General features: G+C 43.2%; 1 protein-coding gene across 1 annotated transcript in view; it reads right to left on the bottom strand.

The window, feature by feature from the left end:
* Positions 1-22974, bottom strand: part of LOC126262642 (uncharacterized) — a 358396-nt gene that overhangs the window by 76098 nt on the left and 259324 nt on the right. Inside the window, exons 3-4 of the mRNA XM_049959403.1 lie at positions 18744-18888; positions 6494-6613 (exon numbers count right to left, since the gene is read on the bottom strand). Coding sequence (XP_049815360.1) covers positions 6494-6613; positions 18744-18888 — 265 coding nt within the window. The remainder of the gene's footprint in view (positions 1-6493; positions 6614-18743; positions 18889-22974) is intronic.

The raw sequence follows: 22974 nt of genomic DNA, 5'->3' as shown, positions 1-22974 counted from the left end.
ATTTAGTGAAATTACAGAAACGAAGAGCTGAAATGGAGACGCCCGGTGTGGCGGAGCGGTTCTAGGCGCTACAGTCTGGAGCCGCGCGTCCGCTACGGTCCTGCCTCGGGCACGGATGTGTGTGATGTCCTTAGGTTAGTTAGTCTAAGTAGTTCTAAGTTCTAGGGGACTGATGACCTCAGAAGTTAAGTCCCACAGTGCTCAGAGCCATTTGAACCATTTGAAATGGACTCACCACTTATTTACAATGACAAATATAGTGAGATACACATTTATCGAATATGCTGTAAGTGATCCCCTGCAGCATCAGTACACAGCCGTGCTCGTGGAGTCACGTTCAGATACACCCTGCGTAAAGTTAGGATATCGACGACGGCAACTTCACGCCTGGTGTTGTCTTTTAGTTCGTGTATTGTGTGTGGATTTTTTTCATAGACGTTGCTCTTCAAGTGTCGCCACAGGAAAAAAAACCACTTGTCATTAGATTCGACGAACGTAGTGGCCATAAATGTTTCTTGACAGTTCGTTCCTCAGTGAAAACATAGTGAACTCGTTCCAGCGATACCTTTCACGTGTGGCATGTTACCCCATCTTGCTGGAAGAAGCAGTATTGTATTTCACATTCAGTGAGTTAAGGAAAAAATGTATCAAATATCTATATATACAACCGTGTAGATGGTAGCGTAAAAAAAATATCGCTCCAGTGATGGGTGTCCCTGTTACACAGCAGCAAATTCGATGTTTTCATCGTGGAGTGTGTGCTGACAGACAGTGTTAGTGGTCTCAGTGGCCCACTGCCTCGTGTTCCGGGAATTCGCATGACTGGAAAGATGAAACCGTGCTTCATCACTCATGATATGGAACGCTGTCTAACAGACCATCGCTGATGGTATTCGAAGGCCACTTGCAATAATCTACACTTTTTTCACTGTCATCCTTCCGTAATTGCAGCTCAACCGTCACACGATATGGTTTCAAAGTAAGGCTTGTCAACATCCGCTGGCAACTACTCCTACTTACATGCGCTTGTTGGGCCGATTTACGTGTAGACTTCTTGGAGCTCTGAATAATTCATTGGCGAATGTCTGCAATACCTTATGGTATGCGAACTGAAGGAATTCTTAATCGTTTTATACTTTGCACACATCCATAGGTGTATAGACTCTGTAATGCTCTTTGTTGGTAGTCCTCCGTTTGGATACCTGACTCAGAAAATTTCACGAGCGTCCTCAATCCAACCTGTCTTCACATATACTTCCATAATTTCAGTTCTTTCTTTCATCGAGAAAGTCATTTTGCAGATCCCAAAGACAAACTTCTAATTTCACTGATGAAATAAACTGAAATGCTGACAGAAGAATGATGACAGTCCATTATTGCATAAAACTGTCCATTGTTGTAGCTGTTTATTTCAGAAGTCGAAGTACTTCATTCGCTTTCAAAGGGGAGGTGGGCTATTTTTAACTGTACCACTCTATACTTTTTTGGACGGACATATTACTTCTCAAAAATCGGTTGCTATGACAATGAGCTAGCCCGTAACCGGTCACTGACTAAATAACCAATAATTTTGGTTGCAACTCTGGATGTCTCCTTTTGCTCCACAATCTAAAATGAACTGCTGTCCACTACACCCAGCACATTGGAATTATGAAAACTGTAAATGGTTCCACTGTTCAGGGTCATGGCAACAAACAAATGATTAGAATTACAAAACGGTGAGTGCACTTTGACCGGAACGATTCGAGGCCTAATCTCGGTTGTACTATTCACGGAGAGCAGGAATAGTTAAACTAAATTTCACTGTGGCAGTTTTGTCATTCGGTATTAGTAAGCAGCTTAAGTTGCTAACATTTCAGTTGGCTATACAGTCGCGCATCAGATTTGGTCAAAGTTCAACCTTAGTCTGTTTTTGTGACCGATTATGAATCTGTGAAAAACAATTTATCCATACTCTATCACAACTGAGAAACTGTAGAGGAGTCTTACTTATCGGGCGGATATAACATTAGGTGAAGGCCTTCAGGCACTCTCTTACATTTTAGCAGTGTTTTATGCATACATTACAGTTACTTAAAGAAATATAATGATATGATACCTTCTAATAATAAGTAATCAAACTAAAAATTGTTTCAAAAAAGATTTGCATCTAATGTCAGTTAGAAGAATAGTAATGACTAAGAAGTAAAGGTAATAACTTGAGTACTAGCTACACTACTATTGCCAATAGTAATGACAAAAATAGTGGAAATAGAAGAAACAAAATTTAGTTCTAAAAATAAGATTTTATGAGACAGCGTGTTCTGGGGGAAGAGAAATTCACATAGACTGCACCACGTAGCAGCTTTGGGAAATGGGAAACCTCTGACGCTGAAGTTTGGAACCTGGGTAGTGGAAAAGTTGTATGGGATACGTAAAGAATAAACGCAAATGTTAATGTCGGTTTAGTAGATAACAGTAAACTATCGATTCGCTGAAGAATCGAAATCCAACTTATGAAACAGCTTAAAATTTCTCGGCACTTTACAAATGAGTTTAACGTGTTAAATATTTGCCGTAAAGCTTGTAAGGCAGAAAAAGTTTAGTAAAGATTTGAAATTACAATTAAATTTCGATGGAAGTCGCTAAGTGCTATTAACAGTGTATGAGTACAGTCTCAGTAATTTGTGCTTCGTTTTAAGCGAAAGAAAAACCAAAATCTAGTTTATATGCATCTCAATGAAACGTTGTGATTGATAGTGCATTATTACTGCGAGAATGGTGAAAATGTTTCTTTCATAGGTTTTGGGGAGCATCAGCAAAAAAAGTTTTCCAAAAGTTTGAAATTATTTGTAAAGTTTATTGCTAGGACATATGTATTCTCATTTTCAAATATCAGATAGGAATACTCGTATAGTCTTGGTCTTTGACGCAGTGAGTAACACTGCCTCAACACATAGAAACTGTGCATAACTGTAATACTTGTATTGCTGTGTCAAACCATTAACATAAAATTACACCTCTTAATGAACAAAACTTGACAGAACACTAAATTTTTAAATTTGGTCAACAATTATCTGCAGTAGTGAAAATGAAATTTTTATTACTCTGAAAGCCACTAAATAGGCCGTCGCTAACTTTCAGGGTGCCTTGTACCAGAATAAACGTTCAGTAAACATCATTATCATCATCACCTTTCCTTGGAGTGAGCTGCACAGCCTATCCTGGGAACCATTATATCGTTCAGTAATATAAGATACACAACAGAATTAAAGGTTCACTTTTTCGAAATCCCGTAGTAATTTCCAATTTCGATGCAAAAGTTTAAAATTTGGCTTAAAGATATTTACAACCTTCTTCTGTAATGATACAAAAGTGTGGCGCCCTCTGACGTAACCGCGGGTTCGGTGACTCTTCAAACAGCAAGGTGGCGCAAGCGAAGAAAAGACCAGAACTCAGAAGTTCATGTGAGGTTTAAGATGGGTTAATGATGTTACATCGGCAGTCAAATTTCTTCACAATTCCTCCCAGAGCCACCAGTGTCGTATCAAACGATGGCAAGGGTATCGTATCCCCTCTTTATCACATTTTGCCCTGTCTTTTGACGACTATACGTATTAAGAACACGTCGCCCAGCATTGATATCCGCGGTTTTCTTGAGTGTGGCAGAATAGAATACTTGCGACACACTTCCGCTCAGAATCGACACGAAAAGGCCTCAGGGGGTGTCATAAATGGCTACACTGAAACCACTTTTTCGTTTGAGGCTCTGATTCCCACACATTTTACAGTCTAAGACGACAGCTCACAGTTCGATGAGCAAGGAGATGGCCTCTTGACCATATTTAAAACTGCTGACTCCGCACAATGGCTTCAGCGCTAACCTAAAAACATCAAGGCCATCATCCCCATTGAATGTGATTACACAGCGCAGTGGGACCGCAGTTATTTCTCTGGGGTACAGTGTGGAGCCACAAGGGGCCATTCAAAACCATTCGATGACATTTGAACGTGATCCAAAGTAGGAAACGAGGCTTATGCTTCTTCGGGCTCCTGTTCTGAGCCCTCCTGCGGCGTTATCATGGAGGTGTGTGACCTTGATACAAGCGTGAATAAAACAGCAAAGGGTTCTTCTAAGAGCCTTCGGTTCGGCGACGTCCTCAGTGTCACCAGCCCACATTCTTTGAGCACTTTAAACACGCGCCTGTCAGAGAAAACCCATGACGAGAATCCTAGGCGTATCCACTTAAGCAACCACTTGACACCTCTCCGTTGCAGTATGCATACTACCAAATGGTCAGGCCTCTCGTAGGTTTTCTGTGAGCATGCGCTTTTTTATAGTGCCCAACAATCGTAGGCGGGTGCCACTGATAATACTGCAAAATTGAGGGACCATTGTATTCTCACATGTATTAATGTCGTATCCTTCTGTGTTCACGCCACAGGAAACAGAAAAACAAGAGGGCTGAAAAAGCTTAAGCAACCTTAGCTGCTTCGGATCGTATTCGAATTTCGTCGAATGGTCTTGAATAGTCCCTTGTGGTTCCACACTGTGCGCCAGATAAAAAAATGCGGTCGCACAGCAATGCAAAGGAATACGATCACATCCAGTAGGTTGCCAGCGCATGATGTCCATAGAGAAGGGCTGAAACGTTCATGGAGTGTCAGCAGTGTTGAAAAGTGTCAAGAACGTCGTTCTGTTGCTCATTGAACTGTGAACTGAAGATTTCGACTACTAAACATGTGGTCTTCAACACTTCAAGGTAAGGGAAAACGGGGGGGGGGGGGGGGGGGGATTTCATTGAGACACTATACGCCAGCCCTTGCTACATTTTTATGTTTATTCTGAGCGGCGGTGTGACTGAAACGTTTTCCTCGATCACACATAAGAAAACCGGATGATTTAAGCCCTGGCCGTCGCCTTCCTAACCTCCGTCGTGGAGGAGTCATAAAAGGGGTGAAATGTGGCTAAGAGGGGGTGCGACGAACGTCCCAGCGTGTGACACGCCCACTGTGGCATGGGACAGAATTGGGGTGAGATTTGGTGCCAATGTGACAATACTAAGCCACCTTACACCTTACACGGGCGTCTGAGCTCTGGTCTTTTCTTTTCGCGTGTGTCGACACTCTGCTGTTTGAAGCTTCGCCGATCCCGAGAGTGACGTCGCAGAGCGACCGCCACAGACTTTTTCATGATCAGAGAGAAAGGTTATAGTTATATTTGAGCCAAATTTCTAACCTATATGTCATACTGGGAAATAATTATGTTATTTCAGGTATGTGAACCTTTAATTGTGTTGTGCAGTGTTGGACTCATTAATGGCATCAAAAGGTGAAAAGAGGGAACATTACCGAGTCGTGTTCCAGAAACCGGAAAAGACTTAGAGACGATGGCTGAATGATGAAGACTTGAAAGGCTGATACGTTGATAGTACGATAAAGCATATGACGTGTGGAAATCTCTGTGCTTGTCAGTACAGTAAAGTGATCAAAAAGTCGAACGTCATTAACATACCGTATGCAGGCACTCACCACCCACTTACACATGCCCTGGGCTTTCCTGAGAAGTACCTTGCACTATAACTTCGTTGTAAACAACAGTTAGAAGTACACTCGTTCCCACAAGTTTCTTTCTCAGTTCAAATGGGAGAACTTCTTGCACTGTTGTAGACAACGGAGACATACTGATACTTTCCTGCAAATCCTAGGTATGTGCTCAAACCACTTTGGGTTTCCAACTTCTACGATCTTTGATGAGTATGTGAAACTTATAATTGACCCACGTATGATTACAGATCATAGGGATCCCAAATTTAGGGTGAATGAGCGTATAATCACAAGTCAGGACTGCTTGGATATGGACAGAGTTTCAATCACATATACTGTGCGTAATTTGAGCGCAGGTCAGCAAGAACTTTAACAACAGCTGTCTTCAAGTTGATTGGTTTTGCACCTAGGACCAGTGATGCACAGGAGAATACTGTACCTACTACCGAATCTTGAAGACAGCCTGATACTGTCTCCATTAAGACTGTGTCGTTCCTAACATGTGCCGTTGTTGGTAAACGTCAGGTGTGAGCGCAGCACATGGAGAGAAATGTAGGCTGGAAGCTTGTCAAGTGAAATACCAAAGTCGATAGTCTCAATGGCTTTGCTAAGATCTAAAAGCAACGTTTTAGCATCTAGTCTGTTGTCGATAGCTTCAGGTCGTTGTTAGTATTATTAAAGCACATGATTTGCTACGATCTCTTTAGAATCCTGGTTGGTGTTCGACCAGTACGTTGAATGTAATTAAATAGTTTGTAAATGGTGCAGTAGTCTAAGAGTGTTATGGAAGCGGGTCAGTGGCTTGACAGTACTCGTGTTACTCACAGGGAAAACGTTTGTTGGTGTGCTAGAAGGTAGTTGTAATGAAGGGCAGGTGTGGGTCAACAAGAAGCGTGGTCATTTGGACGGTGGGCGCTAGTCTCATTACTGGATAGTAAGACGGGCTGGCACTTCAGTGTGTACTCACGTGGACAGACGGCGCTGCCGGCCTCGTCAGACGCGTCCCCGCAGTGGTTGACGTCGTCGCAGACGAGGTCCGTGTCGATGCAGAACTCTCGCGTGCACCGGAAGTCCTCACACGCATGCTCTGCAAGAACCACACAGTCTGACTCATAGCTTACAATCTACATCAGCCATCAGTAGCAGCCGAAACTTGTAATATTAAGTGCAGATGGTGCTGGTGTGGTGGTGGGTGTGGTGTGGAGGGTACATGCTACAATGAAGGACTGATATTTATTCCCGTCAAACATATAGAATTCGTAAGAATTCGCTGCTTAATTTCAGTAAAATACTTCTGTGTATTTCACCGAGCCATTTGATAAAACCAACAACGTTTCAGCCGCTACTGCAGGCAGCCCTCATGCACGTCACTATTTTCTGCTTTTAGCATCACAATTTGCGGCTTGTGGTTTCTGTTTTGTATTTTGTTTCTGCCCCATGATCGCCTCAACGATACAAATAGCTACCGTACCGTAGATGCAACCACAAAGGAAGGGTATCTGTGGATATATCAGACAAACATGTACTTAAAGCGTATTCGCATTGCGAATATGGAAGACCATCAGTTTTATGCTAGAATGACGACAGTGATAATTTGTGATGCAACGGAGTTTGAAACCGGAGTTCCCGTTTATCGCGAGTGGTCGCCCCACCCTCAGGCTATCTGATCACGACTCACGGTCAGACTCAAACTTCCATACGTTACTTGAAAATCGCTTGCCCGGTGTCGGCGGACAAATACGACGCTGCACTGCCTGTGTTATTCCGAATTACGATGTAATATTCCTTCGTACATGCATGTATAATTTAGATGACGAATCGGTATCTTTGAGAGATGAAAGAGAGAAGGCAGCATAGGATAAAATAGGTAAAATGACAATCCCTAGTATAAATCCTTGGGTATCACAAGAGATGTTGCGTTTCAGTAAGTAACGGAGAAAATATAAAAATGGAGCAGATGAAGCAGGGAATACAAATGTCTAAAAAATAAAACTGACAGGAAGTGGATAAAGTCCAAGCAAGAGTATCTAGAGGACAAAGAAGTACACAGTAGCACTTATTACTAGGGAAAAGGTAGACACTGTCTGTAGGAAAATTAAAAAGGACTTTGTAGAAAAGAAGCGCTATGGGAAGAATAGAAACATGAGAAATGGAAAGTGGAAAGAACATATAGAGAGAAAATTGCTGACAGATTAAAACTGTGTGCCGGACCGAGACTCGAACTCGGGACCTTTGCCTTTCGCGGGTAAGTGCTCTACCAACCGAGCTACCCAAGCACGACTCACGCCCCCTCCTCACAGCTTTACTTCCGCCAGTTCCTCGTCTCCTACCTTTTGTGAAGTTTGGAAGGTAGGAGACGAGGTACTGGCGGAAGTACAGCTGTGAGGACGGGACGTGATTCGTGCTTGGGTAGCTCAAATGGTAGAGCACTTGCCCGCGAAAGACAAAGGTCCCGAGTTCGAATCTCGGTCCCGCACACAGTTTTAATCCGCCAGGAAGTTTCATATCAGCGCACACTCCGCTGCAGAGTGAAAAATCTCAGTATATAGAGAAGCTCTACAGGGAAAATTAACTTGAAAGTAATGTTGTAGAAAGGGAAGAGAAAGCAGATGAAGATGAGATAGGAGATATGACATTGCGAGACCTGCTGACAGACCTCATTCGAAACAAGACCCTGGGATTAGACGACTTTCCCCCCAGAAATGCTGATATCCTTGAGAGACCAGGCAATGGGCAGAATATAAGAAATATGAGTCAGACTTAAAGAAGAATTTAATAGTTCCAGTTCCACATAAAGCAGGTGGTGCCAGGTGTGAATATTTACGAACGATCAGTTTCATAAGTCATGGTTGAAAAATACTGACACAAATTATTTACAGAAGAATGGAAGAACTGGAAGAAGCCGACCTCGGATGAGATCAGTTTGGATTCCGAATAGTGTTCGAACACACGAGACAATGCTGACCCTATGACACGTCTTAGAAGATAGATCAAGGAAAAGCAAATCTACATTTACAGCATTTGTAGACTTAGAGAAGTCTTTTAACAATGCTGACTGAAACAAAAACTGTAAATTACTGAAGGTAGCAAGAATAAAACACCGAGAATGAAAGGTTATTTACAACTTGTACAGAAACTAGTTATAAAGGCTAGTGGGCTTGAAAGGAAGCAGTGACTGAAAAGGGGGAAGACAGATTTGTAGCAGGTCCCTAATGTTTTTCAGTATGTATGCTAAGTAGGAAAAGGGAAAGGAAGGAGAAACTATGAAATTGAATTTGTTCTGCGAGAAGAAATAAAAACTTTGCGGTTTGCCGAAGACATTGCAACTCTGTCAGAGACAGCAAAGGACTTGTAAGGACAACTTAACGAAATGGACAGTATCTTGAAAGTGGGATGTAAGCTGAACATTAACAAAGGCAAAACAAGAGTAATGGAATGGAGTCGAATTAAATCGGGCGATACTGAGGTAATAAGATTAGGAAATGAAACACTAAATTAGTAGCTTAGATTTGCTGTTTGGGCAGCAAAATAAGTTATGATGGTCGAAGTACAGAGGATAAATGTATAATGGCCGCGGCAAGAAAAGCGTATCTGAAGAAGAAAAATTTATTAACATCGAACATAAATTTAGGTGTTATGAAGTTTCCAGGTGGCATTTTTATGGAGTTTAGGCTTGTACTGAACTGAAACGTGACGATAAGCTGTACAGACAAGAAGAGAACAGAAGCTTCTGAAATGTGATGCTTTAGAAAAATTTTGTAGATTACATGGGTAGATCACGTAACTAATGAGTAGGTAATGAATATAATTGGAGAGAAAAGGAAATTGTGGCAAAACCTCACTAATGGAACGGATAGGTTGGTAGGAAACTTTCTCCGCTGCCAAGGGATCACAAGTTTTATATTAAGGGCAGTGTGGGAAGGTAAAAATTGTGGAGGGAGACGAAGAGATGAAAGCAGGAGGCAGATTCAGAAGGATGTGGTTGCAGTAGTTACTCAGATGAAGAGGCTTGCACAGGACAGAGTGGGATGGAGAGCTGCATCACACTAGGCTTCGGACTGCAGATAGCGACAACTTTTATTATTTGAAAATGACTGATATTCCTGACATCTTATTTAGTGAGTGGGTGAACGGATCAAGAGTGAAGGATAAAGGATATCAGTTCCTACTGCTGTGAACACAGTGCGGGGCGGCGGATAGAAATTTAATGGTGGTATATAAAATTTCGTAGAATGTAGAAACACTTCCAGGCCGATTAACCATATGTGCGGCGGCGGGTGGAATTAATTGTTATATAAGTGTTCCTATTACTTATGCTGTTGTTTTGCCGTTCTCAACACTGGCTCTCTAATTACAATATTGGCAACCAGAAAGTCTGACTAACAGAGCAGTTCAGAGTCTAATGCGCTGATGCGACTATAACTGTCCAAATTAAATGTTTAAGTGAATGCTCGCCATAATTTGATGATTAGGTTCATCAAACGCCACGCTAAATAATGGTAGAATGTTTGTACCGCGACGGCACGTGAAAAATACGACATACGCAAACTGAAACAAGATAATTAAAATCATCACAGAATTAACACTTCACTCGAAAATGATTTCATGGTTACGCGTATCCCGAGTAACTTACTACGGCATCCGAGGCCGTTTATAGCAATGATACCGACGTGACGCGACTCCCGACACAGATGACGTGCTATTCAGCGTCTGGAGAGAACTGGGGCCTTGCTTCCTCTCGCAGCGTTCTTATATATAAAGCCGCGGTGCGGACAGCTAAGGGAACGCCTGATCAAATCGGCTCTCCCGACTAGCCGCTGGGCACCACATTAAGTTATTTAATAAATCATAGCTTCTTTTGCTGATGGCCGATGAAGCTCTCAATTTAAATGTGCATTCAGCACACAGGTAAGTAATCATAATAAAAGTTTGACGTGGCTAAGTTAAATATTTTGGGCGAGAGAATTAATTTAATTACACTGCACGTAGTAGACGAGCTCTGAACTTGCCCTTTGGAGATACGCTATCGCTATAGTTTTATAGTTATTCAAATGAAACTTCTCACATCTTTATGGTTATAGCGGATCTCCATTCTACTTAAATATAAACATCCTAGCCTTATTTATTAGCCTACTTAATCTATCTTGCTTCCTTAATTTTTAAGACACAAACCAGAAAATTATGAATTTCAACTAAAATTTTAATTTGTGAGGTCCAAAGTACTGTTTCTATTAAATGATTATGGAAAAGGAATCTAAATATAAATTTTTTAACTTTCTAGCTCTTTTCTGTTGCGCCAGTGATTTTTACAGAAAAACGTCCAAATTTCGAAAATGGTTAAAGTTATCGAACTGATATTCAATACATGTTGGTTTAGTATTACTCCTGACATGCTAGAACCGTTTCAGGTTATTTGCTTGATTTTTAAAGTATTGCGCAACATTTATGACGTAAGAGCTAGTTACAGCGGACTGGCTGCCACACAATGGAAAGACTGATGTGAATTTCTACAGCGTGAGTAGGCTGCTTCCCTACAACAGGGTGTACATAAAGTCTGGGAACATTTTCAATTATTTACTGCACAAGAACTAAACATTGTGCAGATGTCTTACATATTGCATTTTGAAGAGAAACCCCGATTTTTTTCTTTTTTTTTTTAACAAACATGCGATATGCGAACCATGAGTGACCCTGCAGACGTGAATACGGTAACAGAAATCTTGCCATACCCGTTCCATCATGGCATCATCGACTGTGGCAGTCGCTTCCTGTATTCTCTCCCGGAGCTCTGCTACATCATGTGGTAGAGCCGGTACATACACGAGATCTATAATGTGTCCGGACAGAATAAGGTCGCACTGAGTGAGATCTGGTGATAGGGGAGGCTATTTGATGAAACAGCTGTCCCCTTCTGTAGCACAGCCGATCCATCGATGGAGCAGCTCAGTGTTCAGGTATGCCGTCACATAACCTGTAGACATCGATTTCCACTGTTAACTGTTTTTTCTCATGTTGGTTTGGGTGCTGTTGGAAATTGCAAAGTTAATTTTCTCCACGTTGTTTGACGCCGAAGGTCTTGTTTAGATGCCGGAACCAGAACTTAGGGCGCATGAAAGAGGTGAGCAGTGCCATCATTCCGACTCATTCCTTGAGTAGACCTGTCGCTATTAATGCAAAAGGAGAACCCATTGCCATGCCGTCCACCTATTCACAATACTTTCGTTTTCACTTGAAGGAAATGGTGGCCAGGCTATGCCGGACGTGGTCATACTGTGCACTATCTGATCAGAAGTATCTGGATGCCTGTTACTGTACATTACTATGAGGTGTGTCCAACCTTCGCCTTTATGATGTCTTGAATTCTGCTGGGAACACTTCTAATGAGGGGTATGAATGACTGTGGAGGAATGGCAGCCCATTCCTTCTCAAGAGCCGATACCAGAGGCCCTGAGACCTAGATCGAAGTCAACATTCTAATTCAACCCAAAGGCGTTCGGATCGGGAGTCAGGGCAGACCAGTGCAGACCAGGAAGATTATTGTCTACACACCATTGGCTTTTCCTCTGCTGTACGCAACACACAGTGTTGTAAAATGTGTACATTTCCTTCCGCATTTAGCACTTTCTTAAGCCCAATAAGACGGGCACACTACAATTACGATAAACATTCACGCACTGTTAACACCACTTCATCCGTACTTCACTACTGGTACCGCACACGATGGCAGGCAACGTACTACAGGCACTCGCCCCCCCCCCCCCCCCACACACACACTTTCATTGGATTGCTGGATGTTATGGCGTGAAGTATCACCACTCCAAATCACTCGTTTCCAGTCACTCACTGTCCAGTGGCGATGTTCTTCAGATCACGCCAAGCGTCGCTTAACACTGACTGCAGAAATGGGTGTCTTACGTGGAGCTGCACGACCACTGATCCCTCCCTTTTTTAATTATTCACGCAGAATCGTCGTACTAGCTGGACTACTGGTAGCACTTTGGAAGTCACAAGTGATTCCTTCCGCTGATTTCATACGATTTTGTGCAACCACTGTCCGCAATGCCCGACGGTCCCTACGCTTCAGTAGGTGAGACCTGCCTGGTCTTGATCAAGCTGTGGTCGTTCGTACGCGTTTCCACTTCACAGTCGCATCACCAGCAGCCGACGTAAGCAGCTTTACGAGGGACGAACTGTCCCTGATCGATATCGAACTCAGATGACAGCCACGGCCTATTCCACTTTCGAAATCACTGAGCTCTCCTGACCGATACATTCCTAGTTGGTAGTTGTTGCTTTCCTATTGACAACACAATACTCCCCGCTTCCTTCCGTACTGGCGGGTCCGTCTCTTGTGACATCTAGTGGACAAATCTGCATTAAACAGGGTGTTCGCATGCTTTTGGTCGGACATTGGATGCACCCGGTGCAGAAAAACCAGTGCGTGTCAGGTGCCGCCGTAAGTAGCTTCCGCCGGTTTCCACAATTGCAAACAACAAAAATTAACGTAAATTATTCCCAGTTTTATGCTTCTGATATATCTCCCCCTTAATGCAATCATTCGATCCGTAATAGTCCACAACCGCCAGCCACTTTCAAATAATAAATAAAAAGGAGCAACCTCGAGACACAAATAGTCATCCTGATGAAGGGCTGCTTGTAAAAGCAGACGAAACGTTACTAGTTATGTAATATACGAGAAGGTGAAACGTGCAGAAAAATTTTATTTAAACATGTGAAATAAGTGTGGCAAACAGTTTCGTGAAATCTGGGCTTCGATCGAGATTCTACTTGAACACATAGGGAAGCTAGATGTTAACATTCACACACTATTAAGTACAAAGGTGCGTAAAACTCACAGCATTAATCACAGAGTCAGTGCGTGTGTTACGTGCTAATAGTGAGTAAAAATCTTAGTTTAATTTTGCGGTCTGCAAAGACTAGTCGCTTTGCATATAGGCTGTGACAACAGAAACATTTTCGGTACACATTCCCTCTGACGAGTTAGGATAGTAAAAATGTGACGTACATTGAGCTCGAAACTTTTAAGCGCTTATGACCATTGCAAACACTGTCTCGCTACTTCTATCTTTTCTCAAGTGCATTTGTATTGTGTCTGCATGAAAGTGTAAACACAATAGAGAAACATAAACTCTACACAACTGATGTTCCGTTTAGGAGTGCAACGACATTGAACTTGACAATAAGCTAAGTCAAATTAGCAAGAGTTAAAAAGAAGATACATAACGCGACTACAGTGTAATGGGAGGCTAACGCATGCCACCAAGGCTTTTATAACTGTGTTTACACATCTGATTGTTTATTTTATCTTATTTTCTCCTTTAAAAATAAACCAAAATAAAATATTTGAAAGCTTTTATTCGATAGCAAAAACGGACTTCGCGTATCAAGAAAATTACAGCACTTCAGAAAAGGGCAGTGAATTTCCCTATCAGCAATCCAACACACTGAAGAGCCAAAGAAACTGGTACACCTGCCTGATATCGTTTTGGGCGCCAGCGAGCACGCATAAGTGCCGCAACACGACATGGCATGGCCTCGACTAATGCCTGAAGAAAGTGCTGGAGGGAACTGACATCATGAATCCTGCAGGGCTGTCCATGAATCCGTAGGAGTACGAGAGGGTGGAGATCTCTTCTGAACAGCACGTTGCAAGGCATCCCAGATATATTCAATAATGTTCATGTCTCGGGGAGTTTGGTGGCCAGCGGAAGTACTTAAACCCAGAAGAGTGTTCCTGGAGGAACCCTGCAGCAATTCAGGACGTGTCGGGTGTCACATTGCCCTGCTAGTATTGCGCAAGTCCGTCGGAATACTCAATGGACATGAATGCATGCAGGAGACCAGACAGGATGTGTACGTACGTGTCACCTGTCAGAGTCGTATTTAGACGTATCAGGGGTCCAATACCACTCCAACTGCACACGCCCCACACCACTGCAGAGCCTCTACCAGCTTGAACAGCCCCTGCTGACATGCAGGGGCCATGGATTCATGAGGAACACGTCCATCCGCTAGATACAATTTGAAACGAGACTCGTCCGACCAGGCAACATGTTTCCAGTCATCAAAGGTCCAATGTCAGTGTCGACGGGCCCAGGCGAGGTGTAAGGCTCTGTGTCGTGCAGTCATCAAGGGTACACGAGTGGGTTTTCGGCTCCGAAATCCCATATCGGTGATGTTTCATTGAATGGTTCGCACGCTGACACTAGTTGATGGCTCAGTATTCAAATCCGCAACAAATTGAAGAAGGGCTGCACTTCTGTCATGTTGAACGATTCTCTTCAGTCGTCGTTGGTTCCGTTCTTGCAGGATCTTTTCCCGGCCGCAGCGATCGGATTCCTGATACAGTACATTCGTGAAATGGTCGTACGGGAAAATCCCCGCTTCGTCGCTACCTCGAAGACGGTGTGTCCTATCGCTCGTGCGCCGACTACAAACCCACTCCAGACTCACTTAAATCTTGATAATCTGTTATTGTAGCCGAAGTAACCGATCGAACAACTGCACCAAACACTTGTCTTATATAGGCGTTGCCGCCCGCAGTGCCGTATTCTGCCTGTTTACATATCTCTGTGTTTGAATACGCTTGCCTATGCCAGTTTCTTTGGCACTTCACTGTAAAACGGATGAAATTTTAGCTGACCATATTTTGTCGAGCAAAGAAAGGAAATATCACGTTTAAGCACTTTCCCTCGGGAAGACTGGGTCATCAAAGTTGTTTGTTTTTCGTGTATTCATCATTGTAATCATTGTACTTAGCTGAGTCGGATTTTCCAAAGCTTGACAAATTGCTTCTATTTCAGTATCTGTAGTTTCTATTTACATATTTCCTTTTATGATAGATGACACGTGACGATTGTCATATATATCATAAACCTATTTATAAAGTGGAGAAATAGCGGTACAGAATCCACATAGTATGTTTTCATTCTTGTACATGAAATTACATAACCGAGATGTTACAGAAGAATCCATCGCTTCCTTCTTCATTTTCCACCCGAAAATTTTAGTTGAAACTAATGAAACTGTTAATGGGGACTAAGCTGATGTCGGCTCAAAACTCATGTTTCTGTCCTTTGGCAAGAAAATGAACGCTGCAGAATTCTGACGTCCTATATACGAGAGCCGTTGACGGCTCTATATTTCCCTATTCAGGTTGCCACCTTTCCCTTCGGCTCGCGGACAAATTTTCTTTCTGAAAATCGCGCACGTGGTACGTGTTATCATCATACTCAGTGTTTATATTCTTTTCATATACTGCTCTCGTAATGATCACATCTCGCCACCTCGTGATGGCTGGGTGTTGTGTGATGTCCTTAGGTTAGTTAGGTTTAAGTAGTTCTAAGTTCTAGGGGACTGATGACCATAGCTGTTAAGTCCCATAGTGCTCAGAGCCATTTTGAACATCTCGCCAACCTACAGCAGCGCTAGGTTGAGACGATGCTGTGAATTCAAGTTTTAAGGTCGTATTACGTACTTTTTCCCTAGTGCCTGTTAAAGACCCACTGATTTCGTTGTATTTCGGAGTAAATCTGTTCATAAATTTAATGCACATTCTAACATTTAAAACAATATACTCGGCCGGTTACTTCCCCATATTACACTACTTTAGCACTCCTCAAGCATTTCCATGACAACCTGTTGTTTTCAGCTGATTGGTTGAATGTTTGACATTACACGACTTTAGTACTCTGTTAATTAATCTTTATTCCACTGTCGCAATCAACAAATAAAACTGTAGGGAGGAATTAAAACATAGTTTTGAATCATGATAATTTCCTAGCTCATCGACCAATTTATAAGATTTCAAGAATACTGCTGGACATTCAAGTTTTTGCGGGCAGCCAGGAAAGTGTTATTTATTTTTTGGAAGCAGCATCTACGACGTACGCCTGACAGCGAAAATGTAAGCGCCCTGCTGAAGCCGAGCAAACACTGTCTGTTGCCGTACAAACAGAACACCATAAATCTGTTCAGTTCCCAACCCCGTACAGATCTTGAAACTTCTGGGAGATTAAAACTGTACGCTCGACCGAGACTCCTAACTACGACCTGTGCCTTTCGTGGGCAACTTCTCCACCTATTGAGCTATCTTATTTTATTGGTTTTGTGACAGTATTTTACATACGATTCTCGTTAAAACACAAGATTTCTTTGTTTTACCTTGTTTGTTAAAACATAATAATTTGCTGAGAAGAAATTAATTGACTTAACTGTTTCTTTGGTTCAGGCAAGTACTTTTTATCAACTGTTAATTTTTATTCCTTCTTTAATTTCAGATTCTTCTTAACTGTAAACTGAATGGTAAGGGAAAAAATGCATTTCTGAACTCAAAAAGTAATAAAATAATAAAACCTGATTCTTTCACTTCCAAAATATACTGTAATTTCTCCTTCTTCTGAAATACTTTATGACTCGTTTTGTTCTAAAAATTAAATTTATGTTTATATTTTATAAATGCAAAGAATTGTCATGTTTTTTTCTGCAGCCAATCAATTAGAAATCTACATAAATCTGAAGTTCTGGCATCTAGTTAACTCCCAGTTTCAGCTTTGCTTCCTCGCTTGCAGCTTCTCATACCTTCCAAGCCTCATGGGGTTCTCCGGCACATCCTTTCTTCTAGGGGTGTTAGTTCCAGATGGCATGTAGGAGAACATCTGCGAAATTTGGAAGTTAGAGGAAGAAGTGCTGCCGAAAGTAAAGCTGTGAGGCTCGGTAGTGAGACTTGCTTCGACAGCTTAGTCGGTAGAGCATCTTTCCGCGAAAGGCGGAGGTCCGAGGTTCGAGTAGCGGTCCAGCATACAGTTTTAATCTGTCAGGAATTTTCAGAGTCAACGCACACTCTGCTGAAGAATGAAAATTCATTGTTGAGGCGGCTAATCTGAGCTGGCAGTGGATGTTAGTTGCACTGTTAGAGGTATCGTTCAATCACATTTACCTGTAAGATGATTTGTTACACCCAGCACATTAACTGCAGCGTTTCAAGTAATTAATGACTAACTAATAAGAGCAGGCTTCATTCTTAGAATAAACTATAAGAGGCAGTCAAATTAAAACCAAACATTTGCCAGGATGGGACCACAGAATGTTTCCATTAAAAAATTACCACCACACCCATCACTGGAATACGAGACGATCAATTCCTGTTCCATAGAACGCAGTTGACGGCTGACGGATTCACAACTGCACCCACTTTTCCACTTCCTCGTCCGACTGAAACCGACGTTCATGGATGCCTTTCTTGAGGTCGCCAAAGCTGTGAAAACCACACAGTGGAAGATACGGGCTGTACGCAGAATGATGAAGTGCTTCCGGGCCAAATCGTCGAACCGTAGCCTTCGTCCGATTGGCAATATGGGGGCAGGCGTTATCGCGCAGCAGGATGATCATTCCTACAGCTGTTGACACAAGTTCTGCTAAGGTCACGATGACCTTCTTCTTCGACTGCAGGAGCCGTCCGCTGGTCGAGTTCCTCGAGCGTGACACCACAGTCAGTGTGCAGCACTATGAAGACACTTCACAGAAACTTTACCGTGCCACAAATTCAGCATGCCCAAGAAGGTTGTCGGCCGAAATAATTCTGTTGCTCGATGACGCCTGTCCCAACTGCAAATCAGACAAAGGATGCGCTTCAGCGATTTGGCTGCGAAACACTGAAACACCCTCCGTACAGCCCCGATATTTCACCGCGTCATTTTCTCATCTTTGGTGACCTGACGGATTTCAGTCGTACGGGGAAGCGTGAGTCGTGTGGAACCATCAGCGGCCGGCCGCGTTCTACCAACAAGGAATGGATCATCTCGTCTCCCGGTGGGATAAATGTCTTAACCACGTGTGGCGATTACTTTGAATGGAACGATTCCACGGTCCCTTTGTGGCGGTTGTTCGGTTTTCATTTATGTGACCCTCATATAAAGTGACTAGAGAGAGTACACAGTCCAAATATTACAAATATTGGTCAACGAAACACTGAATATCAAGCAGCATTCTGCACATTTCGTCGGATAAAATAAAGTTCCTTGCATGTCATCTGTATTGGATATTAGGAAGAGGTTGTGTCGCAGAGCAGCAATCACAAAACATGGGCAGATGCAAACTGAAAGCGCAGCAGCAGTACGGCTACACTGAGAGAAGTGGAGAGTGCGAGCTGTACATACGGAGGCGGGCGCTAGGCGCCGAGCTGAGCTGAGCATTACTTTTGTCCTTGAAGGCGGTGATGACGAGCCGGAAGCCGTTGGAGTCGGTGCCCCAGCCGTCGGTCACGTACTTGAGCGTGACGAAGTTGGTGCGCGTGTAGATGGCGCCCACGGTCGACTCCGTGTTGCGGCACGTCAGGTCCGACTGCAACAGGAGGGGGGGAGGGCGGCCGCGCCCGGTCACAGGCGTCATACGGGGGCGCCGCCGCCGCCGCCGCCGCCGCCGCCGCCGCCGCGCTCGCCCGCGCTCAGCTCGGAATCCGCTCACACATCACAGTGATCATATGCAGAGTTGTCATCATAACTGTAGTCAGCTGTACATGTACGCTCACCAGACCAAATTTTTCCCCCACTTAGAGCACACTGGTCGCTTTGCAGCGCTACAGATTGTGTAGAAGACCCAGGCGGTCATCTGACCCAGCATCCCTCACGTAATTTATGGCAGTAACGTGTAGTGGAAGTGCCAGTCGGTTGTACGCCGAGGTGACAAAAATCATGGGATAGCTCGTAAAATCGTGTCGGACCTACTTTTTCCCGGAGTACAGCACCAACTCGACGTGGGATGAGTTTAACAAGTCTCTAGAACTCTTCTGTAAAAACACTGAGTCATGCTGCCTTTATAGCCGTCCGTATTTGCAAAAGTGTTGCCGGTGCAGGGGTCTGTCACCTCTCCACTATGTCCCATAAATGTTCGACGGGATTCGTGTCGAACGATATGGATGGCCAAATCATTCCCTCGAATGGCCCAAAATGTTCCTCAAATCAAACGTGAACAACTGCGGCCTAGTGACAAGGTACATCGGCATCCTTAAAAATTCCATCGTTTTTCGGGTACGAGAAGTCCACGAATGGCTGCAAATGATCTCCAAGTAGCCGAACATAACCATTTCCCGTTAACGATCGGTCCAATTCCATGTAAACACAGCCCACACCATTATGCAGCGACCACCATCTTGCATAGTGCCTCGTTGACATCTCGGATCCATCGGTTCGTGGGGTCTGCACCACACTCGAACCCTACCCGGTTTTTGGTCTCACCTGACTAGGTCAAGGTTTTCCAACCGATATGGTCAGAAGCCAAGGAGAGCCGCTGTAGGCGATGACGTGCTGTTAGCAATCTCACTCGCGTCCGCTTCTGCTGCCATAGCCATTGAACGGCAAATGTCGCCGCATTGTTCTAACGGACAGGTTCGTCGTACGTCGCACATTGATTTCTGCGGTTCTTCACACAGTGTTGGTTGTCTGTTATCAGTGACAATCCTATGCAAGCGACCCTGCTCTCAGTGGTCTAGCGGAGGCCATCAGGTGCAGCGTTGCTCGCGGTGAGAGGTGATGCCTGAAATTTGCTATTCTAGCCACACTATAGAGTCCGTGACGATTCCCCGGGTATGTCCAGTTAGCATGGACCTTACTACCGTTCCACGTTCAAAGACTGTCGACTCCAGTCGTGCGGCCACAATGACGTCGGGAAGCTTTTCACACAAATCACCTGGCACAGCTCCGCCAATGCAGTGCTCTCTTATACCTTGTGTACGCGATACTACCGTCATGTGTAGCTGTAGCTATTGCTATCCTATGACATTTGTCACCTCAGTGTATGCAATCGGCGTGGTAAGATGGATCGACATGGAGATGTGACTGAATGGCAGAAAGGAGGAATGCCGTTAGTTACTCAGTTAATTAGTTACATGTTCCATGTATCATTTCAATGATCCTTTTATCTAAATGACGTGAAACGAGCCAGTATACACGATAAGTGTACAGTAGTGGAACTACATTTAATACCAGTATATAGCAGAAGGCGCTGTCTAACAGAAATAATATTAGATTAGATTTAAAATTTGCATTCACAATTGTCAGGCAGCAGACATTTTATGCTACTGGGCAAATGATCAGACATCTTGTTGAAATCCTTTCTGAGCCACTGACAGGTTTAATAACGGGTTAACATCGGTTATTTTTCCATCTTTTGTTGCAGATATGGACCTCACTGTTTTTCTTAAAATGTGATGGATAATTTATGACAAATTTCTTAAGGGAATACTCAGTGTGGTCCGAAACAGTATCGAAAGCATGTAAGGGTGCTGCGGACGAGAGGGGAGGGGGTTGTGCTGAAAAATAATTGTTGAGGAAAAAATTTGATGTACTGTGCCGTTTTCGGGTGATTTACCAGAGAAGGTAGCCAATCAGGTCATAACGCGACCTGAAATCCGGAAAGTAGCTCAAACGAGGATACTGCTACAGCAGGACGCTGTTGTGTTGGTCGCAAGAAGAAAATAGAAAGACAACGACTAGGTTTGAAAAATGTAAAAGATTTATTTGCGACATATTTATATGTTGTTGTTGTTGTTGTGGTCTTCAGTCCTGAGACTGGTTTGATGCAGCTCTCCATGCTACTCTATCCTGTGCAAGCTTCTTCATCTCCCAGTACCTACTGCAACCTACATCCTTCTGAATCTGCTTAGTGTATTGATCTCTTGGTCTCCCTCTACCATTTTTACCCTCCACGCTGCCCTCCAATGCTAAATTTGTGATCCCTCGATGCCTCAAAACATGTCCTACCAACCGATCCCTTCTTCTAGTCAAGTTCTGCCACAAACTTCTCTTCTCCCCAATCCTATTCAATACCTCCTCATTAGTTACGTGATCTACCCACCTTATCTTCAGCATTCTTCTGTAGCACCACATTTCGAAAGCTTCTATTCTCTTCTTGTCCAAACTGGTTATCGTCCATGTTTCGCTTCCATACATGGCTACACTCCATACAAATACTTTCAGAAACGACTTCCTGACACTTAAATCTATACTCGATGTTAACAAATTTCTCTTCTTCAGAAACGATTTCCTTCCCATTGCCAGTCTACATTTTATATCCGCTCTACTTCGACCATCATCAGTTATTATACTCCCTAAATAGCAAAACTCCTTTACTACTTTAAGTGTCTCATTTCCTAATCTAATCCCCTCAGCATCACCCGATTTAATTTGACTACATTCCATTATCCTCGTTTTGCTTTTGTTGATGTTCATCTTGTATCCTCCTTTCAAGACACTGTCCATTCCGTTGAACTGCTCTTCCAAGTCCTTTGCTGTCTCTGACAGAATTACAATGTCATCGGCGAACCTCAAAGTTTTTATTTCTTCTCCATGGATTTTAATACCTACTCCGAATTTTTCTTTTGTTTCCTTTACTGCTTGCTCAATATACAGATTGAATAACATCGGGGAAAGGCTACAACCCTGTCTCACTCCTTTCCCAACCACTGCTTCCCTTTCATGCCCCTCGACTCTTATAACTGCCATCTGGTTTCTGTACAAATTGTAAATAGCATTTCGCTCCCTGTATTTTACCCCTGCCACCTTCAGAATTTGAAAGAGAGTATTCCAGTTAACGTTGTCAAAAGCTTTCTCTAAGTCTACAAATGCTAGAAACGTAGGTTTGCCTTTTCTTAATCTTTCTTCTAAGATAAGTCGTACGGTTAGTATCGCCTCACGTGTTCCAACATTTCTACGGAATCCAAACTGATCTTCCCCGAGGTCCGCTTCTAACAGTTTTTCCATTCGTCTGTAAAGAATTCGCGTTAGTATTTTGCAGCTGTGACTTATTAAACTGATAGTTCGGTAATTTTCACATCTGTCAACACCTGCTTTCTTTGGGATTGGAATTATTACATTCTTCTTGAAGTCTGTGGGTATTTCGCCTGTCTCATACATCTTGCTCACCAGATGGTAGAGTTTTGTCATGACTGGCTCTCCCAAGGCCATCAGTAGTTCTAATGGAATGTTGTCTACTCCCGGGGCCTTGGTTCGACTCAGGTCTTTCAGTGCTCTGTCAAACTCTTCACGCAGTATCTTATCTCCCATTTCATCTTCATCTACATCCTCTTCCATGTCCATAATTTTTTTCTCAAGTACATCGCCCTTGTATAAACCCTCTATATACTCCTTCCACCTTTCTGCCTTCCCTTCTTTGCTTAGAACTGGGTTGCCATCTGAGCTCTTGATATTCATACAAGTGGTTCTCTTCTCTCCAAAGGTCTCTTTAATTTTCCTGTAGGCAGTATCTATCTTACCCCTAGTGAGACAAGCCTCTACATCCTTACATTTGTCCTCTAGCCATCCCTGCTTAGCCATTTTGCACTTCCTGTCGATCTCATTTTTGAGACGTTTGTATTCCTTTTTGCCTGCTTCATTTACTGCATTTTTATATTTTCTCCTTTCATCAATAAAA

This window comes from Schistocerca nitens, chromosome 6, assembly GCF_023898315.1.
Source record: "Schistocerca nitens isolate TAMUIC-IGC-003100 chromosome 6, iqSchNite1.1, whole genome shotgun sequence".
Taxonomy (NCBI): Eukaryota; Metazoa; Arthropoda; class Insecta; order Orthoptera; family Acrididae; genus Schistocerca; species Schistocerca nitens.
The sequence above is the reverse complement of the archived record's forward strand: the minus strand, read 5'-3'. Positions and strand labels throughout refer to the sequence as shown.